General features: G+C 35.5%; 2 protein-coding genes and 2 non-coding genes across 4 annotated transcripts in view; 1 reads left to right on the top strand and 3 right to left on the bottom strand.

The window, feature by feature from the left end:
* The window catches only part of Smp_130690 (putative zinc finger protein), a gene marked incomplete at its 5' end in the record, with an annotated part of 45,677 nt that extends 35,654 nt beyond the window's left edge, over positions 1–10,023 (top strand). The window contains 4 exons of the mRNA XM_018788947.1: positions 3,048–3,274; positions 5,153–5,447; positions 7,360–7,754; positions 9,796–10,023. Of these exons, the coding sequence (XP_018654439.1) occupies positions 3,048–3,274; positions 5,153–5,447; positions 7,360–7,718 (881 nt within the window). The 3' untranslated portion in view covers positions 7,719–7,754; positions 9,796–10,023. The remainder of the gene's footprint in view (positions 1–3,047; positions 3,275–5,152; positions 5,448–7,359; positions 7,755–9,795) is intronic.
* A 403-nt stretch (positions 10,024–10,426) lies between these two features.
* Positions 10,427–10,499, bottom strand: Smp_tRNA_01147_Pseudo_TTG.1.1. Its single transcript has one exon. It is a non-coding gene (tRNA).
* Smp_tRNA_01280_Gln_TTG.1.1 lies at positions 10,428–10,494 on the bottom strand. The gene has a single exon. It is a non-coding gene (tRNA).
* Positions 10,500–10,764: 265 nt separating the features above from the next.
* Positions 10,765–26,660, bottom strand: Smp_130680 (putative dna-directed rna polymerase II subunit; the record flags this gene model as incomplete). The annotated part of the gene is made up of 12 exons (XM_018788946.1): positions 10,765–10,906; positions 11,789–12,265; positions 13,425–13,745; positions 19,627–19,940; positions 21,320–21,684; positions 23,876–24,142; positions 24,250–24,533; positions 25,142–25,609; positions 25,651–25,976; positions 26,019–26,161; positions 26,218–26,441; positions 26,478–26,660. The coding sequence occupies 12 exons, from the start codon at positions 26,658–26,660 to the stop codon at positions 10,802–10,804; spliced, it is 3,477 nt and encodes a 1,158-aa protein (XP_018654438.1). The 3' UTR covers positions 10,765–10,801.
* Positions 26,661–27,849: the final 1,189 nt, after the last annotated feature.

Genomic DNA, 27,849 nt, shown 5'->3' with positions numbered 1-27,849 from the left:
TTTTTTTTTTTTTTTTTTTTACTATTTAAGCTTTTTTTTTTTTTTTTTATCCTTTTTTCCCAGACAAGTTTTCCATGGTGGTCTAACTTCAATTGACTCATGATTTCAACTATGAAAAAAAACGTATGTGTCTATTTTAAATGTATACTACTTAGCAGAATGAGTAATATTAAAATGGTGGATTAGTTAATTACACTCTCTTTTCCTATTACCTTTTTATGTAATGTGAATGCTTGTAAATGAAGGTTATATCGAGGCACATATGCCAATAAGAGAGACTAACCAGTTGCAGTCCTAAAAACATCAATGGGAAGATTCAAAAACAAACAATACTAAGTGAAATTACCAGGAGATTATTTCGTTAGTTTACAGGTTCTTGCATTTCCCTCCCCTGTGTTTTGTTTCACTCAAATAAGGTGTTTTTTTACGAAAATAAAGTGATCGTAGAATTTATTTTTGATGCATGTATGTATAGAGTATCCTATAAATTCTACCCAAAGTATTTGTAACATAAGATCGTTTTGAAGGTGACTTCATTCGATGGACAAGCCAATCAAAAGAGTCTGTGGGACTTCAAGGTCACGACGGCAATTTCAGTACCTGGTGTTCATGTACAATCGGTTCACAGGGGATTTTAGAGAAGACTTGACAATTAAACAGCTACAACAAATGAAACTACTAAGAAGTTCCTGTATTTGTAATTACAGTGATCAAATGACTTGTAGATCTTGTGCAGACTATCGTAATGTCCTTCGATTCAACATATTTTGAAGGAAGACTTTTGCTAGAATAGAAACCTTTATCGCTCGATCCAGATTGAGATTAAGGCATATTATAATAATTGCCGCCAACTGTATAATAATAACACCAGTAACATTGGCTGCAATATTCGTAGATGTTACTGAAACTTCGGCTGTTCAGTGGTATGAGTATTGTAGGGACATATCCCTAATAAAAATGATAAACTTACACAACTGGAGTACACACAAACAATAGTGGAGCGATGTGGTCGAGGCTGAGAGGGTTTTTGTGACCTTATAATGACTCCAGAGACTGTGTATTATGAAGCCATACGGATGAGTTTCTCTACTGTATGCATTACGATTTTAGAACCTTTGAACCTCTTTCTAACCTTGACAAGTTTTTGGATCATATAAAAAAAGTGTTGTATCCACTTTAATTTTTTGGTTTTGTATAATATATTTTTACTCTGTACTGACTGTTTACCGATTGGCTAATATTTTTCAAAGTCACTCAAGATTCGTTCAAAGGTCATCATTCATAAATTATAGTCTCGCCGTTATCTCCAACGTTTTGAATGTTTACCGGGTATGTTGTAACCAGGAATTTCAATCACTTAGTAGTATATGAATATAATTTCCATCATAGACTTTATTTCAGACGGCTGTAATCATCCGCAACTGCCTGCTCTATATGTGTCCAGTGTAGCTCAGCTTAATGTAACATCTTATGAAATTTATGGTTGACCTTGTCATATCCACCCGATAAGTAAAACGAAAAGAGATAATCGATACTATTAGTAAACATTGAAAAGCGTTGCTGTTCATCTTAACCCACTTATCTGTCTATTTTGATTCTATTTTAAACCACGTATGTAATTATTTGAGATACTTTCCTTGTTTAAAAAAAAACAATGTGCGCCATATTGTCATTATCCTTTATGATGTTTATTGTATATTTCCTGGGCGCCATTATTTCTAAATGTAAATATAAATTGTATGTTTTGAACATTCAATGTTCAATTATTCAGTAAAAAGGTTTACGTGCTGTTTGTTTTCTATCAGATTAGTTAGATGGTTACTTATGTCTTATTAATACTGAAAGTTTTTTTTAAATTGCTTTCTAGAGACCTTTTTGTTGTTGTCGTTGTATTGTGTTGTATTCCCCCCCCCTTACCCCCCACATACACACTAAAAAGGAACCTACAGTTAAGCTTAAAGATTATGTCAAATTAATCAAGATCAAGGAAGTCTATTTAAGGTCATGATGAAAAAATTTTAAACCAACATATTGACTAACAATCAATCAATCATATGATGTTGGGTAATTTTTAACAAAGAGAATACATCATGAAATACTTAGAAACTAAGACATAGAACACTGAATGTGAGAATTACATTATTCTGATATTCTATATCAATGTTTAATAAGTTTAGTATTATCCTGAAGGGATTTTTGTAGAGATTAGATGCCGGCTCTGTGGTCTATCAGTTAAGGGCTCTGGCGCGAGACTGGTAGGTCCTGGGTTCGAATCTCGCGAGGTGAAGGTCATGGATGCGCACTGATGAGGAGTCCCACAATAGGACGAAACGACTGTCCAGTGCTTCCAGGTTTTCCATGGTGGTCTAGCTTCAATTTAGTCACGCTTTCAACTATAATAAGTTTAGGATCAAAGTTTGAAATTATGTTTTACAAGTGTAAGGTTTACAATTCAGAATTATTGTATAAATAAGATAACCCTAAATTCTAACCATAAATCTTGATCTTAACGTCCTAAATTCTAACTGTTAAGCTTTACAAAAGGCCAAGGGTGAGATGTGTTAGCTCTTCCTCTCCAAATGCTCTCACATGAACAGGTTTATACAACCGCTGATAGGAAAGTCCTATTCACTACTTCCTCGTGGCATGGTGTTGTTTATGAAACTGGGAGGACGAAAGGCGAATTTCCGACGCTTTAACCGGGTTAGTGAATATAGAGGATCTCCGTAGAGGAGTTGAGAAACATTTATTCCCAACCAATGATCCACAAGGGCTCCAACATCCTGAGGGAACAAATGATATATGAACCTATTGTTGGTCATCGGCTACCATGGGACTGCATCTTCTAACGTTGCTCTGCTGTCTTGACAATTACACCTTTACATCAAAAACTCAGAGATCGGGTCCCCATGAAAACCATCTGCTATGGTTACAAAATTTCATTTATCATGTAAAACTAATGCATTCTGTAGAAATTCTTTGATTAATATAATAGTAATTTATTCTTGTTATGATTACTTTTTTTTCTTGTTTTTTTCAGGCTGCAGCTAAAGATCCAATTAATTGTTCATTACCTGCATTAAATTTATCAGTAAAAGATCCAATTGCTTTTGATGCAATTTATCGTCTTGTATTAAATTCTGCTGAAACTGGTGGTCTTGGACCAATTCAATTATTTTCATTAGCACGTTATATGGATAATTGTGGTTGGACATGGAGAGCATTTCCTTTTGCATTACATGCTACACGATTATTTGTCCTGTCAACAACTCAGGTAAAAAAAAATTTTCAAAAAATTGGTAATATGCGAGGTTTTTCGGAAATTTTTAAGTTTTACAGCTTATATCTTGAGCTGACTTTCGTTAGACAACCAGTGAAAGTTAAAAATCATTAGGCAGCTTTTCCGTTCTAATAAACTACTCCTCAACAATGCTCATCCACTGAATCTTGTGAGAATCTGTGATTACTGAAGTTCAATCATGTCGTATCTGAAGTAGTCACTCATCAATGTAATTAAAAGATAACTACTAAAGTTTATCAATTCACTGAGTTTAGAAATATAAATTACTGAATACTGACCGAATGGACTGAAGAGTAAGCACTCCCTACGAAACCTGAAAGTTTTAAGTTTGATCTCTAATGACGTCTTGAATATATGCACTGCTCAGGAGTCTCATACTCGAATGAAACATCCCTTCAGTCCTTCCTAGTTTTGAATAGTTGTTTATCTAAAATCTATCCTGGATATAAACTATACAATAAGATGCTATTTTTCCACTGCGTTGTATTTATTTTAATGTTTGCACAGTTTTATTTCATATTTCTTATTGTGAAATGATAATGTTACAAGTTAACTTCAACCAATTATAGATTGTCCAATCTTAATCGCGATCTAATTGATATAGAACACATTTTACATATTCGAAACTGATTTAACTGTTCTGACTAATGTGAAATATGCAGGAGAATCAATTACACAATTGATCCGACTCAGTTCATTAGGAATATTGGTTATCAGTCTGAGCATTCTAAATATGTTACTGTCCTAGTTAGAATGTATCATAAACAATGGTGGAGATAGGTTCATTTTTAAGTAGCACTATAATAATCATTCATCTTCCCATTGTGTCTATCAGTCACATTATAGTCATTTTAATGTCTGAATTCATGATTCGATGTAAACTAGACCACCACTGAAAACGTGGAAGCACTGGACGACCGTTTCATCTTAGTATGGAAACCCCTCGGATCCTCGATTCCGCACGCTGGATAAATAAGACATATTCCGTCTACCTTGAATATGTTTCAAATGTTTTGAAACAATGGATAAACGAGAACAACATCTATTATATAAATTTAGATTGCTATTTGGAATATCATTGGTCGTTGTTTAGTTTTCATTTCAAACATGTGCCAGTACAATTAGGTGACATAATGGAACAGTTTACTATTAATAACGGATTGCAATCAAAAATATTTTTTGTAAACAATTAGATTAGAATAAAGATTCGCGACATTATTTGCTAAACTACAACATAGCTAGACCAAATTATCAGGATAAAGATCAGTGTAGTCGGATTGTTACACAATAGTTGTGCAAAAGACGAACTCCTAAACCATGTGGTAAATTTGATGAATAACCCTAAAAGCCTTATTTAGGTCAACTTGATAACCTGTGTCCACCAAGTGAGCGAGAATATAACTCTAGATCACTCTTACCTGTCCTTCACTCAACCAAGACAAATGCGATGATGGATTTGCCGGATTGTTCGCCCTATATAACTGTCTTCACATGAGCAGTTGAATTAGTAAATATACATGGATGTGGCAAACCCAGATAGTTTGTCATCATTAACGGTTCTTATCATGGGGTGGTTTTAAAAATGGCAGATGCGAGAATCAAGATTTCCATGCGCCTCTCTGTTAGTTCATTGCAAATCGACGATTTCAAGTAAGCGAATAAGGATGATACATCTAATGATGTCGTGAAGTTATTCTTGACTGACATATTTCTTTATATTACCAACGAAATCAAAGCAGTCCTTGATACTATGCTTAACAATTTGTTGTCGACTATATCATTCTTCAATAATAATGACTAGAATTAATCATATTCAATTAATTTCCTATTTTTACCTAACAATATTTAAAGGAAAGTCATCCAGTTGGTAATGATGTATTATGGGCATGTCTTTTGGGACATCGACTTGGTCCTGGAGCATTACAAGAAATATTAAATCATGTTATACGTAATATACATTGTCCTACCTTATTGACAGATATTCTACATCGTTGTCGATCTATACCATGTGGAGTTCATATAAATTCGACAAATTGTAATATAAATATGAATAATAACAATATCAATGGAATAGATTCATCATCATCGTCATCATCAATGATGATGATGAATAACAATATGACTAATTCAATACCATCAGTTGGACGTAAGTTATACGTACAGTTGATTTTTATCATGTAATGTATAATTTAATCCAATGCATTAACTAAATCTAGATCCATAGATACATTTAGCTTTAAAGCGTACAGTTTGTATGATCAGTTTAATGGAGTGGTACTGTAGTGTTTACTACTGATGTCAACAGATATAAGTAGCACGTATCACCAATCGAAAGTGGAATGCCTCACAGCGGCAGAAAGTTGAGAAAATCGAAGAGAACGAGAACATAGAGTGATTGGTATGGAAATGAAGTCTGAGACAATTGATTGATATTTTACAAATGAAGTATTTACTGTATGGTTCTCAGATTTTAATGAGCAATTCTGTAGTTTTGTATTCAAATACAATTGGTCGTCCCCGCCTGTGTCTCGTTCACTACATTACTAGTATCCGACTAAATGATTCCCATGGTAGGCTAGGATTCAAATGTTGACTGCTCTTAATTCCTGTAACTCGTTAATCAAATATGAATTTATATACTCAGCTTATAGCTACACTATTGTATGCAACCAATCCAAAGTAGGCGAGATATAATTCGAACTTTATAGCCAAGGAGTTGGGAAGTCGAGTACTTCAAATGTTAAATTACTGAATTTCATATTATGTAATATATCTGTTATGAAGCTGTCGTCTTGTTTTGTGACCAGTATTTGAAAATATTAGTAATGGTTTGAAATAACATTTCACACTTATCAGAAGGGGTTTAGTGGAGATTTTAGTAATTTTATAGAGTTGAGATCATGAGTCAATTGAAGCTAGACCACCATCGAAAACCTGGAAGCACAGGACGGCTGTTGTGGGACTCCAGTGGAGTACAACCAGGTCTTTTGGTAGATATCAACTCACTGATGACATTGGTGAATAGTTGCTCAATTTCGTGGATCCGTTGAAGTTAGACATTAACACCGTTGAAAACCGGCTCAGTGGCCTATCGGTTAAGTGCTCTGGCGCGAGACTGGTAGGTCCTGGGTTTGAATCTCGCGAGTGCGGGATCGTGAATGCACACTGCTGAGGAGTCCCATAATAGGACGAAACGGCCGTCCAGTGCTTCCAGTTTTTCCCTTGGTGGTCTAGCTTCCAACTGAATTCATAACTCCAACTCTCTATAAAATTTCACACTTATAACGAAATGTATAAAATACACATATTTTCAGAAACCTGCTTGTAGATATTCATGTATTTGATTCTAAAATAGGCACCATGCGTTATAGGTTGAAATAGATCGAATTAAGTAGTGGGTGAAATCGTTGAGAACACTCCCGCTCGCTCATCGACTTCGATTGCGTCAACCTGTTCCTGTTTGAATTAGTAACTACATTCAAGTTTATAAAAATCTAACATTGTGCGTATTCCAGCTAACAGTTAAAAAAAAATTTATGTTCAAACTACAATAATCCACAGGTTGTACATGCAATACAACTGAAGAGTACCAAGTAGGACGAAACGCGTGCTTTTAATCCCACTGCTAGCCACATTCTATCAATTCTATATCAAATTGTGTCATATTAGGTATATCGGGTCAATCTGTACAGGATACTCATGTACCAACCAAGACTGATCAAATTTCAGTAAGAACGGGATGATCTACATAATTTCAAATTGATTTACAATTATCCATAGTTTGTCAAGTTACATTTAGAGCTAAGATATCCATTGTAACCAAATGGTATTGACTCTGTCAGTTGCGTAATAAAGTAAATAATGATTATTCTTTGACGATACCGAATGATTTAGAGTTTCTGTTTGCAAACTTCCATGAGCGCTAAGACGGTTTTATTCCCCAAAATTCAATCATTTTATTTTGTACTAACTACTAACAAGTACTAAGTTTATTTAAACGTCATCATATTGATACTAGTTATCTCATTTCATTCTATACACGTTTACATTTTTTTCAGGTGGTAATTCGTGTGCAACACACTTTTGCAATCCAACACCACACTATGTTAATAATAATAATAATGGTACCGGTGTATCGGGGTGTACGGGTAAAATGCTTAGTTTAGATCGACCACCATTGAAAGGACTATTAGATGCGGCTATTAATGGATTTGTTATGGCTACACATATGCGACTAGCAAATATTAGTCCACGTCAATATGCAGAATTTGTTGATTTTTTAACACGAGCCAGAGACACCTTTCATTTACTTCGACCAGATGGACCATTACAATTTCGTAGTTTGGTTGAATGTTTAAGACAAACTTATCGAGGAAAACGTAAACTGGTCTCATTATTATCTGAACGATTCGGTTGATGAGTTATTGCAATTCGTATATATAAATAAAACTTAGTAAGTATGTACCCTGTTTTCTACTAACTTTTTTTGATGCCTATTCGGACTGTATAATTAATTGCCTATTTTTTTAAAATGTGTATTCTGGTGAACATTTTAGACTGAAACGACGCAGTGATAATGTCGAACTGTGAGGCTCAGTGACACTGTTCAAATCCCATAGAAAGCATCAATTACTTTGCTGACGAGGGTCAGCTAACACTAAACCTCTGGAAGAAGACTTTCCTGATGGACTTGATTATGTAAACGCATAAACATTAGTAAAAGGAGGCACCAAATATATATTCATCATCCGATTTGTTTGAGGGCTGGAATACTCTCTAGGTGCCCAAATCGAAGCAAGTGGTTTTCTTAGGGACCCGCTCCCCGAGCCCTTGATGTAGAGGTCAAGGCAGTGGGGCAATGTTAGGAGATGCAGTCCCATGGTAGCCGATGACCTACAATAGGTTCATACGTCTTTTGTTCGCTCAGGGTCATGAAGCGCTTGTGCATCATTGGCTTGGAATCAGGGTTTCGAAACTCCACTAGGTGGATCCTCTGTATCCTGCTGGACTATCTTCAATCGACTAGTATATCAACAAAGTGAATTACGGTTAGACTATAGTTATTCACTTCAATGCATGATACTTTAGGAAAAATTGACCATTCAAATATTTTATATAGTTGAAATTATGAGTCAATTGAAGCTAGACCACCATGGAAAACCTGGGAGTACTAAAGACACTGGTGGACGGTTGCTCAATTTCGTGGAATGGTTAAAGTTAGACATTAACACAGTTGGATGCCGGCTCAATGGTTCTAGAGGTTAAGCGTTCGCGCGCGAGACCGATAGGTCCTGGGTTCGAATCTCGTGAGGCGGGATCGTGGATGCGCACTGCTGGGGAGTCCCACAATAGGACGAAACGGCCGTCCAGGTTTTCCTTGGTGGTCTAGCTTTAATTGACTGATGCTTTCAACTATATAAGATTACTAAAATCTCTACAAACCCCCCTTCACATATTTATCAACAGTAATGTAGTATAATTGAGGATCTTTGTGTTAACCCATACTCCTTATTCAATATACTTGTCATATTTCTTGATCAACTTTACAAGAGACATAATTCGAAATTAATTTATTTAACGCGTGAGTGTTGAATGTCTCTTTTGTTCTGTGGAAAAACATTCACTGATAACCCGCAAAATTATGAGGATCATCACTGCCAAATATACCGATTCAATGAAAGTCAGGTGACCATTTGTCCAGATATTATTGGTAATGATAGGTCGGATGATGTGAAGATTCCAACCATAATATTTGTAGCTAGAGATTCATTTAACAAAAAAAACTAACATTTGTTTTCACATCATGAAGCCTTAACATATACTCTGGATACTCTCATTGAGAACATTTAACGGATATTCTTTCTTAGAAAATTTTAGTCAAGTTTCAGATATATAGTTCCAAGGCATATTCTCATACTGACACGCTCTAGTGTAAATTGCATTACACATAATTCAAACAAACTATAATCTTATTAAATGGGGGGAAAGGAATTTGATAGTTAAAAGTATGATCATACTGGAACTTATGAGCTCATTTTGAAACTATATTTATACAATCTAATAACGAAAGCTAGGAGGATAAGAAACAGATGACTTGAATGTCATTGTAGAAATGTGTGTGTTCCCTCAATTTCGATGGATACAGTCCTAAGTATGTTAGGAAAACGGTAATAATAATTTTTGAACATTTGGAATTGATAGCAAGTTATGTGTTGTTTATTATTGTTGTACAGCTTGCAGATCGACCACCAGGTCTTTTGGATAGTCGACTAATCTGACTGTACATCTATTTTCAGTGTATCCCATATTTTATCCATGAGCGTCGAAACAAAGCGATGGCTCTGTGGAAAAATGTGGGAAAAAATTCCACATGTACTAAAACTTAACACCATCACCCCCCAATCACACCTCTCCATTATATGGCTATATTTTTATGCATATTGTAGTATACAAAGTTTGTTGTGTATATTATCAAATTTCTTTTTCATTTTTAGATCTACTTTTTCCTACATACATATACAAAGGATCAGCTAATTATTGACCGCCCCCCCCACAAGTTGTAAAACATTACTACTACTACTTCTAATACTACTGATCACTGACTGACATGTTATATTATTTATTACCTACCATACAACTCTTATTTGCCTCGAATTTGTATTAAAGAATCTATGAACAAATAAATATATACATATATCCATATATATTATTTGTGGATTATGAAAAGATTACGTCATTTTTGTTCTTAGTTTTGAATGCTACATAATATAAGTTGGTTATATTCGGTTTTCCGTTAACCTGTAGACCTTTATAGATATAACATTAATCAGTGACTTCGTTATTAAAACCTTACTGTATTCCCGTTCGTGTATTCATCTCTACTAACTAACCTATCTATATTCATTTAGTATTGTTTGTTTGAATCTTCCCATCGATGTGTTAGGACTGCAACTGGTCAGTCTCTAATTGGCATATGTGCATACTGTGTGTATTGTCTCGATATAGCCTTAATTCGCAAGCATTGTAAGGAAAGATGGATAGTGGCTAGCAGTGGAATCCAGTTCGACGCGCGTTTCGTCCTATTTGGGACTCTTCAGCTGGATGTACCTGAATCTCAGAGTTGATGTTCACTCTGGGACTCGAACCCAGTACCTTTCGCTTCAAACGCCATCGCGTTATTCACTCAGCCACTGAGTCCTGATAGCCACTCGCTTGTGCGATGAGGTGAAGTTTAAATTTACTTAGTATTGTTTGTTTGAATCTTCCCATCGATGTGTTAAGACTGTAACTGGTCAGTCTCTATATTTGCATTCCCACACCTTTATACGATATCACCGTTATCAGAAAGATGATAAAACATAAATGATAATGTAGAAAAGTTGTATGTACAAAGAAATAAAAAAAAGGCAAGCCTCAATACAATGTGAATGATAATGATGAAGTCCGAAACACATGGACAGAAAAAAACCCATTCTTTCCTCCAACACCACCACCCTAGTATCAGTAAGCTGCAGGACTATTGATCATCATTCTTGGTGCGATTGACATTGACATTAATTCTTGGAATAATAATTTACAAGCATAAGGTAATTTCACTAAAGAAATCTATTAAGGTAATAAACAAAACAGAAAAAATGGAAATGTTTAATCATCAAATATAAAGAAAGCGTTGTTTATGAGTAGTAGTGAATATAACCAGTTTTATTTAAATATCAATGATGCCCGAGCTAAGTGAAATATGTGTTGCTAATCACATGTTGAACTAATTGAGTCTAGGATAGCAGAAATGATCCAAAGCATTAATTGTATATACTAGAATCATCAAATAAATAGTCGTGAGGCTTGGTGTTCAAATAAGACAAAAAACTGGATTAGTTCAGATATATACATAGATGTCCTGTTCGTCTTTTTTTTTATCCATCACTTGGTAGATATGCATAGAAAACAAATAATTAAGTTTTCCTGTTTTAATCAGTCTATTTACTCTATATGAATAGAAAATCTGCCATATGTTGCTAAAGGAATATAGGCCGTTGTCACGTTCTGCTTGGTCATACCATGCACGCATATTTCTTGAGGAGGAAACTGCGTTAGTAATAGATGTATTAACTTTAGCGCGTGATCACAGCTGTTTGAAGTCGGTCACAAACAACTTCAGGAGCAATTTTTAATATATTAGTCCTTTACTTTCGAAACCATACCGCCGGCATAAGATAAGGTGAGGTGTGCCAATTCGTCTGAGAGGAACGCCTTATTGTTATTGCATCTTAATACGGTTAGCTTGGGTTCGCTGCTTTAATCCTTACCGCTTCTCTGTCTGACACTGGAAAACCTAAGACAACTATTGTCTAAGCCAATAAAGCTGTACTGATCCATCCTGGTTGATAAGCTTAATGATTGTGTCAATGTCGGGTACAATCTCTCAGATGAATAACATACCATTTATTCGATGTAAAAAACAATACGTGCATCATTAATATTACTAACCTGAGTTGTATTTTTACAGCTTCTACACTCATAAGTTTTATTCCGTTGATGAGCAATTGCTATAAGACCGCATAAATTACACACATATACCTGATATGGATCACTAGCAAAAAATAAACGTTCACGTAAAAATTGTGCTGCACCATGAGCTATTTGACAATCACGTTCCATTTCACCAAAACGTAGACCACCATCACGACTACGACCTTCCATAGGTTGACGATTAAGTATTTGTACAGGTCCACGTGAACGACTATGAATTTTATCATCAACCATATGTTTTAAACGTTGATAATAAGTTGGTCCTAAGAAAATTTGTGAATTTAATTTTCTTCCAGTAAATCCATTATACATAATTTCATTACCGGTATGTTGATAACCATATTCTTGTAAAAGTAATGAAATTTTACGTACATTTACAGCATCATTAAATGGTGTAGCATCACCGATTTCACCTTTGTTTGCACTAACTTTACCCTAGAAATAAACAGTCATTATACATATTGAAAAAACAACAACAAAATAAATGTCAGAAGGTGGTTTTATTACATAGAACTAATATTTTATAGACTGGAGGCAATGGAGAATGCTGGTCAGCGGCCTATGCTCCATTGGGAGTAACAGGCGTAAGCCCCCAAATGCCCTGATACGGCCGAGAGTGGGGAGAGTCCGCTCTCCTTCTCCAAATGCTCTCACATGGCCACGCGTATATAGCCTCTGCTAGGGAAGTCTTACTGACTGTCTTCTCCTGGCGGGGGTATTCTCCATGAAATTGAGAGGACGAAAAGCGAATGTCCGGGGCTTTAACCGGGTTGATGGACACGGAAAGTCCACCTAGGAGAGTTGGAAAACCCTCATTCCAAACTAATGGTACACATGGGCTCCAGTATCCTGAAGGAACAAATGGTGTATGAATCAATTGTTGGTCACCGGCTATCATGGGACTGCATCTCCTCACGATGCTCCACTGCCTTGTGGATCAGACATTTATGTCAAAGGCTCCGGGTGTGGCCCCCTAAGAAGACCACCTGCTACAGTTTGGGCATCTAGGCAGTATCACAGCCCTCACACAAATTGAATGAGATTTGTGTGGCGCATATGTATCTGGTGCTTCCTTGTACCAATATTTATGTGTTCAAATAAAGAAATAAATAAAACGGATGTAAGTAAGGAGGCAACGGATTTATCTGTAATTTTTGGTTGAATTGAAATCATGTTAATTTTAGATTACAAAACTTTATTTCAATCATCAAGTAGACTCTAAAACACTGGCTCAGGCTTTCAAGTTGTAACTAACTAGTTGAATATTTTTGACTATTAAAGATAAAGTTTGTGATTAACAGGTCTGTTTGAACAACTAGACAGTATCTCAGCCATGATGTCGAATTACCAAGTCACTGCTTCGATGTACCCTCATTTAAACTGACGGATTCCTGATATTATCAACTTGCTTTTAATCATAAATGCATGTTTTGCGTAACAAGGTACAAAAATAACTACTTGTCGCTCAAAAAGAAGTCGATAGAACGGGACTCGAATCTGTGACTTATCGCTAATGATTATTACCAATTTTTGAAAAATACAATAGAGGTTTTACAGAAGACTAAATATATATTTATAAAACAAAATCACCTACCTGTAAACATTCAATTAAATGTCCAATAGTCATACGACTAGGAATAGCGTGTGGATTAATAATAATATCTGGTGTAATTCCTTCACATGTGAACGGCATATCTTCTTGACGATAACGAATTCCACAAGTACCTTTTTGTCCATGTCGACTAGCGAATTTATCACCAACTTGTGGTGCTTTGGTAGTACGTACACGTACTTTACAAAATTTATTGCCTTCATTATTCCATGTGACCATGACTTGATCAACTATACCATATTCACTACGACGCATAAATACACTGGCATCACGTTTAGTATATCGTCGTTGTCCACCTTCCATCTAAATTATGTGTGAGGACAGTTGAACAAAAACATACATCGAACACTAAATCATGTTAGCTTTTTTAGGTGAAAAGAATTCTTACTTGTGTATCTAAAACAAGAACTCAGTATTAAATGATCATAAATAAAGGGAACTGAGATATTCACGTGGTCCTACTCAGTCACTCAGCTACAACGTAGGACCAGGGACATATATGCATCGGTCCAAGTTGCAACATCTCATTAGCATAACAAAATGATCACAAAATTCAAAGAAGTAGTTACTTCAATGGTAGTAATATATAAAAGAAAGATTACATATAAGGAGATAATACATGAAGAAAGAATTAGTTCGTACAATGAAAGGTATCGAGCAATTTTAATCTCAATGTTTAAGGAAAGACAAAGAGTGTATACACCTACACCATTGTGATCGATTCTAAACCATGTCACCTAGAGTCTCCAACATTGGTCGCGATAGTCACGCCGATCCCAACCAAGTAGTCTGTATCTACTAACACGGCTGACACCAAAAGTTAATGACTTGAAGGACTGATGCCATGTTTTGGTTTAACCGCCTCTAACCGTGTCAACCACTAGTCAACATTACGCGATGTGACAGGTGTTTCAGCCATCTCAGTCGGTAAAGATTTACAACCTCAACATATGATTTATCATCATACTCTAATACTCTGGAGTTTAACATCACTATTACTTACCTGGTGATCCTATCAGATGTGAGCAATATTCCTAAGATATCTGTGGTCAAATATTAGTAACTTGAGAATATCTTCTACGTTTAATGGCCACGTTTCGCAGCCGTAAAGCAGAACAGAACGAACTACTAAGCAGTATACTCGTCCTTTAATTGACAGACGAATATCTCTCCTTCTCCATAGATGACGTAATTTGGAAAAAGCCAAACGAGCTTTCTGAATCCGTGTAGAGAATTCGTCAGACACCAACCCATTAGAGCTGGTTAGACTTCCAAGATAAGTGAATTTGTCGACGTGTTCAACTACTTTACTCCCTACCCTTAGATCAACTGTTGATGCAGGCCGGTCCTGAAGCAATAAATTGCATTTAGAGGAGGAGAAGCGCATCCCAAACATCCTGACATTGTTGCTCAGTGCTACCAAAAGACTGAATTTTATCAGCGTCTTCACCAAACAGGACTATGTCATCTGCGTATTCTATGTAGATAAGTGGACCTCCTGGAAGGAGATCAGTTCCTGAAAATTCAGTCGACGAGAACGTTATTTCCATCAGTAAGGTCTATGATGAAATTAAACAAAAGTGGAGATAGTGAACACCCGATCTTAACTTACAGTTTGATGAAAATCTACACACTCTAATATCCAGTATTTACTCACTTTGAAACTAACTATATGAATAGAGGTAATGATCGAAAGTGCTGGATACAATGACATATTAGTTATTAAAAAAACAAACAATATAACCTTGAAACACTTCACTACCTTCAAAATTGTAAACAACATAAAGAAAAAATTTTTTAAATGATTACTGGCATATGTTATTCTCAATCTATATGTCATAGTTCAATGTTTCAATCAAAAAAAACAAACGAGAATTGAATGAACTTGTAAAGATAAATGATGTCAGTCAGCTACAACATAGGATCAGGCACATATATACATCGGTCCAAGTTACCATAACTCATTAGCTCAACAAGATGAACATCGGATTCATAAAAATAGTTAATTTAGTGGTGGTGGTGGTGGTAGTATATAAAAGAAAGGTTATATATAAGGATATAGTATAGGAAGGAAGAAAGTTATGAAGCCATTTTAATTTCATGGTTTAAGGGAAGATAAAAAGATGTAAAGCATGGTCTTATCAGCAGATAAACACATTCTTTTTAAACTGATAATAGAAGATACTCCAAAGAAGACACATAGTGTATATTCATTACACAAAAGGAAAAAGGTTGAAAAGATATATATTGACATTCAAAATGACTCATTATAATTGTACTCTCTCTCTCTCTCTCTCTGTTGGTGTCATGTTCAGATTAGAGTGGATATATCTATCTATGGGAATGAATCATAGAGATTATATTAACAATATATATATATTTACACATATCTACAACACTAATCATAATTAATTAGAGATAGAATAATAAGAGAATGAAGGAGTAATGATGGTATCTATACATGATTCTTGTTGAATGGATTACTAGTTTTATGATTTGGACAAGGATATATTGATCATCAGCATCATCATCTAATTCTATCTCTATGGGTATCATATTATTAATGGGTGAATGTATTTTATTGCATGATAAAAGTAGAGAAAATAAAATTTCATTTATAAAGCTCAATTATAACATTAATGCATGTACATCCAGTTGATGAGTCCTAAATAGGATGAAATGCGCAATCTGGATTCCACTGATAGCTATCATCCATATTTGCTTATAGTTATAATATTATTATATGCCCTGGTACAGCTGAGAGTAGGGAGAGTACGCTCTCCTTCTCGAACTGCTCTCATATGGCCACGCGTATATATAGCCTCTACCACAAAAGTCCTACTCACTGCCTTCTCGTGGTAGGGATGTTGTTTACGAAATTGAGAGGACGAAAAGCGAATTCCCGGCACTTAAACCGGGTTGGTGGACACGAAAAGTCCATCTAGGAGAGTTGGAAAACCCTCATTCCAAACCAATGGTGAACATGGGCTCCAGTATCCTGAGGGAACAAATGGTGTATGAATCAATCGTTAATCACCGGCTACTATGAGACTGTTTCTCCTCACGATGCTCCATTACCTTGTGGATCAGATCTTTAGGTCAAAGGCTCAGGGTGTGACCCCCTAAGGAAACCACCTGCTTCAGTTTGGGCACCTACGCATTATCACAGCCCTCACACAAATCGAATGAGATTTGTGTGACGCATATATATATGGTGCCCCCCTTGTACCAATATTTATGTGTTTAAATAAGTAAAAAATAAATATGTTCAGAGCGTATTCCGTGATCTAATGTATTGTCTCTATTCTATATCATTTCATATTATATAATGTTTAATGAAAATTAAGTATTCATCTTGTTGAATAATGTTTCGTTATCTTTCAATATCCAATAGTTGTTTCATAATAATTAGGTGGAAATTCATTACAGATTGATTTGTAACATCGAATTCATAAAGCGTTAAGACTACTCAGTAGTGAATAATGACGATTAGATCAAGGATCGAACTCAAGACCTTTAGGTCTTGCGATGAGAAGTAAATCATTACACCAGTGGTTTAAAATTCAATGTAACATATTTCCAACTGAGTGGATATGCACTGTTAAAGAGTCTTACCCGATGCATAAAACAGTGGTCTGGTTCTTTACAGTTTCTGATGGTACTTCTCGGGCATATATATCTGGTGCCTCCTTGTACCAATATTTATGTGTTTAAATAAATAAATAAAATAAGTGGTACTTCAAATGAAGTGAATTTATGACAGATTACTTCAATCTTCGTCAAGACCCTCTTTATCTATCATACTAGGTGAATTATTGTTAATTTCTTCTAAAAACCTAAACTAGATAGTCAATATTTTAATTTTCTAAACCAGCCATACAGGTGTTGGATTGCACATCAGGATCACATCCTGATCATTAGAGATTGTCTGGAATATCATCTACCATTTTTGGAAGTTTCATTAGCCACTTTTGTACAATAATTTCTGATGGAATCGCAACACACAACCATAAAACACTAGTTTATTTTTTGGAAAGTTCTTCACTTGCGAAGGAAGCAAGATATACTTTTATCAAAAGCTCACTATACTACACATCAGTCGATTTTGAACTGTTTGACAACAGCGAAGTATGGTTTACGAAATTAAAGGACTTGGTCTAATTTTATATAAACCCTTTGAAGCACTGTACGCGCGTAGTGAAATCACCGAATAGGCAATACACATGTTAGACGTAGAGTTCATGCCCACCTCTACCAACGACTCAAATAAAGTACAATGCTTTATGGTGAAAAATGTTTGATCTTAAAAAGGATAACTGATTTTTTCTCAGAACTTATGCTTCCCATTTCGTTCTAATAGTGATTAGAATAGAACAAATACAGTCATAATTAAGTCCTCATATATAAACACACAAACAAGTTAATAAACGAAGTGTCCGAATGGATTAATTAATTGTGAAACAAATTTACGGACAAAACTTTAAGCTACTTAGTAAGTAGTATATATTAACATATGACGAAAGAAACCCATTACGTCATTAAATGAATCAAGACAGTTCGACTAAGAAAACTTTCTCTTGAGAAATGTCATTTACTCAAGCTGTGTGATCTTAATTATGATGAGTTAATAAACAGTTGTAATTTTACACACTAAACCAAGTGGTAGATGCAGACTACTTGGTTGGGGTCTGTGTGACTATCGTAACCAATGGTTGGAGACTCTAGGTAACATGGCTCAGAATCGATCACAATGGCGTAGGTGTATACACTCTTTATCTTCCCTTAAACCTTGCGATTAAAATTGCTTCATAACGTTCTTCCTTCCTATACTATATCCTTATATACAACCTATCTTTTATATATTACCACCACTAAATTAACTACTTCTATGAATTTGGTGTTCATCTCGTTGTGCTAACGAGGTATGGCAACTTGGATCGATGCATGAATGTGCCTGGTCCTACGTTGTAGCTGACTGACTGACTTACACACCAAAAGATGAGAAAACATCTTTAATTAAGCCAAATACAATGCTAACCTAGCTGAGATTACTGTGTGATAAATTTAACCTACAAAGTAAACTGTTCTCTATAAAACCACCCCGAGTAAACGATAATGATCAGTTCATTAGTGACTTACGCCAAAACTTTAATGAGATTTTAGTGTAACGTCATAACTGTAGACATGTCAGAAATAAGACAATTGCTACCAATCGTATTGGATGATCGTCTACCTAAATCACAAATTGATTGAAGTTGGAATTGTACCACGATTGAAATCTGACTAAATAGTTTTACTGGTTAGGTGTCCACAGCGAAGGCCGATAATCTTAGGTTCCATCCCTGGCAATTTTAAGTGAACGCATTGCTGAGAAGTTCTATACTAGGACAAAACAACTATCCAATGCTTCCTGGCTCTCAGTGGTACCATCCTAACTGTGATAAATCAGTGACGGATATCACCTACAAACTAAACCAATGTTCACAAAACCGTTTTAACTAAACATACAATAAGTATTCAAAAATAAAAGCTTATAAAAAAGCAATTTGCTGGAAAGAACCTTTCACAGTATCATTTCATTAATTCATTCACAGATGTACTACAATGACTACATCTAAGAGAAGTCAAAGAGTGAATGTGTCTGAGTTACTGCGACCGATGAGCCACATCACTGAAAGTCTTTAGCCATTTGTCACAATAATCTGATAAATCTTAATCAAGTAGTCACTACCTACCAACAAATCTTAATCGAGGAATCAATAACTTGATGGAATGATGGCACGTCTTAGGCTGACCACTCTTACATTCCTCCTAGTCTACTTCTAGGTCAACCACGATTGGATATTGAAGTGGTCAACCAGATATAACACAAGCTCCAGACAATTCAATAGATGAAGATTTAAAACTCCATCAATAGATTACTCATTTTTTTCCTAGTACTACATTTCGAAACTCAAATTTGTTATAATCAATTTACATTTTCTCGGAACGTCTTTTCGATGCCTTATCTTTTCACAAATACTCTTGCTACCTCTACTACCATGGGATTTACCTGAAAAACTTTATCTCGCTATGCTAGTGAGGTATGACAACTTGAACCGATTTACACAACGCCCACTTTCTAAATTGCATTTGACAGACTGAACTCCAATACTACCAAATATATATGAAGATATCAACTTACCTCATCTTCATTCTCTGGTAAAGTAATTGTTTTACCAATTAATACATCATCACCAGAAACTCTAGTACCAGGTGCAATCAATCCATCATCATCTAATTTATCATAAATAGCATGACGCATTCCTTGACAATTTTGTGGATTTGGTTTTTCAAACACTTCTTCTAAATCCATACCATGTCGCGTTTCTTGATCTTTATAAGTACGATAAAATTCTGATCGAAAGAAACCACGTTGTATAGCGCTTTCATTGATAATAACAGAATCTTCTTGATTATAACCGGTATATGTTGCAATGGCAACAATTGCATTAATACCTAAATATAAAATAAACTACAGTAACGATAGGGAGAGAGAGAGAAAAACCTAATAATTTACATAAGCAATATTTTTTTAGAAATACTGACCAGTGTAATAAAATTAGTGTTGGATGTGAGAAAATTATCAACCACGGCGAATCGATGATAGCTGCATAATATCGGTTAAGTGCTCTGGCGCGAGGCTGGTAGGTTCTGATTTCGAATCCCGTGAGGCGGGATCCTGGATGCGGACTGCTGAGGAGTCCCACAATAGGACGAAACCGCCATCCAGCGCTTCCAGGTTTTCCCTGGTGGTCTAGCTTCAATTGACTCATGATCTTAACTATATAAAATTACTAAAATCTCCACAAAACTCCCCTTGTGACAGTCTTGAATTGCCCCTCTAGATAAACAATAGTTTTCTTGAAAACAAAGATACATCATAATTAGAAATAGACAGTGAAATGGAACTTCTCTACTATACTTGCATGATCTTAGAATTTTATTTTATACAGCTTAGACGATATTCAGTCTATTTGTTAAGATAAGAAAAAAAGGTGAGTATAACTTGTTCCATTCATAGAAAACCAATAACATGGATGAACCATTAAAATATTCTTCAATAGTGTAAAATAAACTTCTGGCACATAAGATGATTTACTACTTATTAAATTACTGAATTTACTACTATTCATAAGAATAAAGTATACATGTGGTATCACCCATGAAGTATGACGGGTGACAAACAAGACATAGAATCGATCTACGAGTTTACAGATTCAAGATTTTGGTTACCATCATGTCTAGGTTGGTGTATGCTTCTTGGTTAGAATATGAGATACAACAATGACAGAGTGATACATTACTGATTAAAGGATTCCGGTTTCAACCATTGGATAGCACGTTTAGGTTTCGATTCTGCTAGGAAGACTTCAGATTATCTAGTGTTTTAATTGCTAATAATTAGTAGCGTGAAGAAGACCGTGTTAAGATTCGCTAAATTTATATTTCCCCACTCACATTTATTGTTATCTGACTGCTTGTTTTCGCCTTTAGTTTATTTTCATTGTGCCGCAATACAAACAGAGTTGTTTCGCTGCAAATTTTAACTCCTTGGATAGCAAGCTTTTCTTTTAAGTTTCTAAATTCTCTTGCAATGTGAAAGGGAAATTATTGTTAAAATATTGAGAATCAATCGTTTGACCTAACCGGCTTGCATAGATCTTATTCGTCGTAGAATGATCTCAAAATAACCATAATCGATCTTTGAATTAGAACAAACTAATCTCGTTTAATTTATGCAGCTAAGTAAAATAGTATTACTAGTCTTTATGTAAAATTTGTAGCTGCCCGAAACTAAATAGTGTATATATAATAAACACAACAACAGTACTCACCTGCTGGAAGTTCTCTAAAACGTAAATACTCCATAGATCGCGTAGCAACTAATGGTTTTTGTGGATAATATAATACATTAGCCAATGTATCCATTCTTGTATGAAAATTACTAATATATACACCCATAGCTTGTTTACCCATAGCACTTTGATATGTATTTCTTGGTGATTGATTATGATCAGGGAATGGTATAATACTAGCACATATACCTAATATCATACTTGGATGAATTTCACAATGTGTATGTGTTTTACAATAATTTACAGCAGCTTGCATTTCTGCTGGACCCATAGCAATCATAACAGTTTCTTCTTCTAAAGTATCAATATATTCAACGACACCACTGAGTACAAGATCTTGCCAGCTAAATTGAATAATCATGCAATAATAATAATAATAATGTCGTAGAAATATAGGGCAATCTTGTTAATAAGCACATTCATCAAATAAATTGTACGGTTGTTATTTATTTGTTATACAATAACAAACACATTGTACAGTGATGTTCTATACAGACAGAGATAGACTTCATTAACACAGAAAGCCGTGCAAATATGCATTAGGTTCAAGTTGCCATGCTAGAGATGTTAAATACAGATATTTAGAGAAAGCCTATGCATTTATGACACATTAACAAATACTATTCGTTCTTAAGCATGGTAAGCAAAGATGGATAGTGGCTAGCAGTGGAATGCAATACGCACAGTATGCACATATGCCAATTAGAGACTGACCAGTTGCAGTCCTAACACATCGATGGGAAGATTCAAACAAACAATACTAAATGAATTTACTACTCATTCTTAGCTGTTGGATACACATACTGTCCATTCTTTAATCTCATTCATTCCTTTTGAATTATACCTCTTATGTTATTATTTTCTTGCCATCTTGTTAGTTTATCTCCCTCGTTGTGCTGCATGTGAGGTGTAACAAATTTGGTGGATACGTACTCGCATCAGATCCGTTGTTATCTGTGGTTGAATAATAAGTTAGTCCAGAACCAATTCACAGATGTAGGTGTGGAGTTGTTTAAGATAACTGTATTACTCATGAGTAGCTAGCTTTCGTTCGTATAATTTTTTCCTTGTATTTTAACCGCTTAATCATAAACATTTCATCGGCTGCTTACTTACGCCTGTTACATATCGTGGAGTAGCCGCCCGCCAACATTCTCCATCCAACTCTGTCTTGAAAAATCCTTTCCAGTTGCTATTTATCTTTTTCATGTCTCCTTCCAATTCTCCATGCAGTGTGTTCTTTGGCCTTCCTCTTTTTTGTTTCCCTTCAGAATTCCAAGTTAGTGCTTGCCTCGTGATTCAGTTTAATGTTTTCCGTAATCGATGTCCTGTCCCCGTCCATCGTCTTTTTCTAATTTCCTCTTCATATGGAAGTTGGTCTATCCTTTTCCACAGTAGGCTGTTGCTGATGGTATCCAACCAACGGACATTCAGTATTTTGAGTAGACAATTGTTTATAAATTCTTGTACTTTTATGATTATGGTTGTAGTAGTTCTCTAAGTTCCAGCTCCGTACAGTAGAACTGTCTTGACGTTTGTATGGGAGATTATAACTTTGATATTGGTTGATAGTTGTTTTGAGTTTCATATATTCTTCAACTGTAGGGATACCACCCTTGTTTTCACAATCCTTGCCTTTACGTCTGCATCAGATCCTCCTCGTTTATTGTTTATTTTATCGACTGGCTTATATTGATATAGTCATTTTTAGACTTATCTGTGCTGAGAGTTAATTGTTGTTTCTAAATTTATCATTTTAAATGTGAGATTTTTTAAAAATTGAAGCTAGTAATCACTTATTATAGAACCATTTATTATATACATATATATTCAAAAATCCATATTCCAAGAAACCAAGATAGCTTTCTGACTGTAATTGACCTTGAGTGGGTTCTTCTGGTTAATCTAACAGTAGCTACTCAACTCTTACTGCATTATTAGAGCTGAAACTCTATAAAAATCCCTCATTTAACAAATGGCTAACAATTTTCACAAGATTAGATTGATGAAGACCACTTAATACCAACAGGCGAATTCCAGAGATATTAGGTTAAACACATAGTTTTGTTTCATGAGGGTCAAATTTACGATAGCGATATGTGCTTTCTAAGTTTAAGTACTTTAGACAAACTCTCTTCCAGCTGCTTAGCGAAATTCCTAATGGGAAGATTCAAACAAAGCAATACGAAGTGAATTTAAACTTCACCCCATTGCACAAGCGAGTGGCTATCAGGACTCAGAGGCCGAGTGGATAACGCGATGGCGTTTGAAGAGAAAGATACTGGGTTCGAGTCCCAGAGTGAACATCAACTCTGAGATGCAGGTACATCCAGTTAACGAGTCCCAAATAGGACGAAACGCGCGTTAAACTGGATTCCATTGCTAGCCACTATCCATATTTGTTTAGCCAAATTCAGTTTATGATATCGAAAAAAGAGGACTAATTCGAAGCTAATAATTTCGACCGGCCTTTACTTTTGTAAACAGTGGGAAATTCTATTTCATAAACAAACAAAAAATATCATAGAATTTTACCTGTAACGATTATACGCTTTATCTTTTAAAAGTTCAATATGACTACGTTTCAATAGTAATTTGCCTTTCTCAACAATAACCAATGGACGACAAATACGACCAGCATCTGTATAGATTCGTATTTCTTGATCACGATAATCCCGAATCATACTGACTTCACTGACAATGACATCAACTTGACGACGCAGTTTTCGTAAAGTACCCATTAAATGATCTGGTGAACTATGAATACCAACCCAACAGCCGTTGACAAATATTTTACAAGTCCTAGAACAATATTAAATCAAATAAAAGAAGGTTTAGCCATTCGATATGAACAATAAGTAGTCAAAATTATGATTTAAACTAAATCAATTTATAAAAAAATTACTTACTTTCCAATAGCTGAAGGAGCTATTTCTTCCAAATTCTCCATACTCCACTCTTCTAAGAATTCTAAAATAGGTGATGGTTGACTTCCAACTGAAATATATGCCATCAAAGCAAGATTTTTCACTAATCCCACAGCATGACCTTCAGGTGTTTCAGCTGGACAAATCATACCCCATAAAGTATTGTGCAATTGTCTAGGTCTTGCTAATTTTCCATCTCTTCCAATAGGTGAATTAAGTCGTCTTAAATGTGATAACGTTGATGCAAATGTTAAACGATTAAGCACCTAAAATATATAGATCAAAGTGAACAGAAATGTTACATTTGTAATTATAGAATTATAGATTTATTAGCCCCCAAATGCCCTGGTACGGCCGAGGGTGGGGAGAGTACGCTCTCCCTCTCCAAGTGCTCTCACATGGCCACGCGCATATAGCCTCTGACAGGGAAGTCCTACTCACTGCCTTCTCACAGCATTACTGTTGTTTACGAAATTGAGAGGACGAAAAGCGAATGTCCGGTGCTTTAACTGGGTTGGTGGACACGGAAAGTCCACCTAGGGGAGTTGGAAAACCCTCATTCCAAACCATTGGTGAATATGGGCTCCAGTATCCTGAAGGAACAAATGGCGTACGAATCAATCGTTGGTCACCGACTACCATGGGACTGCATCTCATCACGATGCTCCACTGCCTTGTGGATCACACCTTTAGGTCAACGGCTCTAGGTGTGGCCCCCTAAGAAAACCATCTGCTTCAGTTTGGGCACCTGGGCAGTATCACAGCCCTCACACAAATCGAATGAGATTTGTGTGGCACATATTTATCTGGTGCTTCCTTGTGCCAATATTCATGTGTTTAAATAAATAATAAATAAATAAAATAGATTTATTACCTGTGAGACACCTGGACGTGCTTGATTTGCTTTTTTCTGATCACCCCAATTACCAGTAGCAAGTGAATATTTTAAACCATCTGTAATAATTTGACTACGTATGGCCAATTCCAAATTAAAATCTTTGCCTTTATCTATGAATTTTTGAGCATATAAACGAATTTCTTTAGTAAGATTTCTGAATAATCCACGAAATAAAAATGCGAGAAGTGGACCAGCTAAATCTAATCGTTTATTTCCATAATGATCACGATCATCAACATCACGACGTTTTAACGCAGCCAATAATAAACGATGAACCATATAGCCTAAAAAGTAAGCTTTACGTGTTTCACAAAAATCTGATACTCCAACATGTGGTAAAGTTTCTTTTTGAAGGATTTCTTTAGCATATTTTATACGCTTTTCTTTTGTTACACCAGGTCGAGCACCACGAGAACCAATGAAATTAAGGGCGACTTTTTGTTCCTATACAGTTGGGAGTCAATAAAATGTAAATTAAAACTTACCTGAATTACAAATGCATCATCCAAAGAAGGTTTAATCATTTCACGCATTTCTGTGTCATCAAAATCATAAATTATATGTTCTAATATATCACGATCAGCGACAAAACCTAATGCGCGAAATACAATTAACACTGGAATCTCTTGTTTTATATATGGTAATATAGCCACAATTCTTTGACCAATAGTAGCTCGTTTACTGCCATCTTTACCACCACGTGCCATCATATTAATCCATAATGTACTAGCTGGTCGGGAACTATGCTCAAGACATGATCGAATTTCTGTTTTGTAAGCATATTTACTATCCTTTTGTTTAAAAACATATACTAAAATAAAAGTTCCATGTTTTAGCTAATCGGAAAACAAACCTGTATTCGTAGCCATTTTTTCCTGTGCTATCAAAACTTTCTCAGATCCATTAATGATGAAATATCCGCCAGGATCTAGAGGACATTCATTTAATTCAGCAAGATCACGATCACTCATCACTGATAAAAGACAATATGTAGATCTAAAGAAATGTGAATTAGAAAAGGTATGCCATTTATTTATAAAAGGATATTTTACCTCAACATAATCGGAATTTTGCCTATAAACTTCTTTTCTAACGGTTTTTCCTCTTCAATTTCATCACGAATTATTTTCTTCATTACATCGACATAAAGCGGTGCTGCATAAGTCAAGTTTCGTAGTCTTGCATCATTGGGTGTCATCGGCACAGAGGAGCCATCTTTTTCCCAATGAGTAGCTTTACTCAGATAGATTTGTTCGAACTTTAGACGATATTGAACCTAAAAAGAATATGTGTAAGTTATGGGTCAACTTACAGGAGTTTCCAAAATTCCACCACTATGCTGAGCTTCTGCTTGTAACTCGATAATGGGAGAATCTTCAACAATTTTCTGAATCGATGTTTGGATGAATTCATCAAAAGAATCCAACTGTTGTCTGACTAAGCCCTTTTCGTCAAAATAGCTGCTTATAACAATCCAACAAGCTTCCTGCCACATATCTGGAGTGATTTCATCGTCCTCATTACTTTGTTCATCTCCATAAAACTGACGTTCAGGATCATCTTCTTCAAAATCTTCCAGATCCCCTTCAACATAAAAGGGATCTAAAAATCGTTAAAAAGATAAGTTAATCAGCTCCAGAAAGCGTTTCGAAAATCTGTAATTACACGGTATCAAACCATAACAATATTACGGTTGTATAACTGCAACAATATGATATTGTTTATGATGTGTGGGCGAGAATGATTGGTTGTCTGCTTAGTCAGACATGTAGATAGTCTGACAGGTGTCAAATGAGTTATATATTCCCCTATCCTTATTATTGATTGATTGTTCATTGTTGTTGGATTGTGTCGGGTTTCGGGGTGGAAATGTATTTACGTTCTTGTCAGGCTAACCACGTGTTCTTGATCTGTGTTGAAGTTTTGTACAATAGACACTAGGAGTGAATCTAGTGTAGACATTCGTCTAAGATAAATTAACGTCCCATTCGTGTTAAAAAATAAATCGGACCGTTATAACAATGTAAGATATCAATAACATAACATTTAGCCTCAACCTATGGACACTAAAAATAACAATGGTCGACAGGCATGACACCTGGAATCGCTTTCAGGTATAAGATAAGCATACGGGAAAAGAATTGAGAACATTCATGACCGTGATGAAAACATAGTATCTAGTCTGATTATGATCAGTATAAACCGATCATACATGCTCACATACGGTTGGTTCACAGCGGATTTTAGAGATGTGATAATTAAGCGGTTACAACAAATGAGATTTCTAAGTTCCTTTATTTGTGATTGCGGTAATCAAATGACTGTTGGACCTTGTGCAGACTTCCGTGATGATGTCTTCCGATGTTATTTATGTTGGAGGAAAAACAGGACAATTTTTCGCTCGATCCAGATTGAGACTAAGGCGAATCATGATAATTGTTGCAGACTGGATGATAAAAGCACCAGTAACATTGGCTGCAACCTTTGCAGATGTTACGGAGCTTCGGCAGTTCAATGGTATGAGTATTGTAGAGATATATGTGCAATGAAAATGACAAGCTTACACGAGCCGTTTAGGGGAGTCGGGAGAATCGTTGAAATAGCTGAAACTAGTTAGAAAACGACTTTCACGTGCGACTTAGAATACGCAGATGACATAGTCCTGTTTGGTGAAGACGCTGACA

Source organism: Schistosoma mansoni, chromosome W (genome assembly GCF_000237925.1).
Source record: "Schistosoma mansoni strain Puerto Rico chromosome W, complete genome".
NCBI lineage: Eukaryota > Metazoa > Platyhelminthes > Trematoda > Strigeidida > Schistosomatidae > Schistosoma > Schistosoma mansoni.
This window is presented reverse-complemented; position numbering and strand designations above follow the sequence as displayed.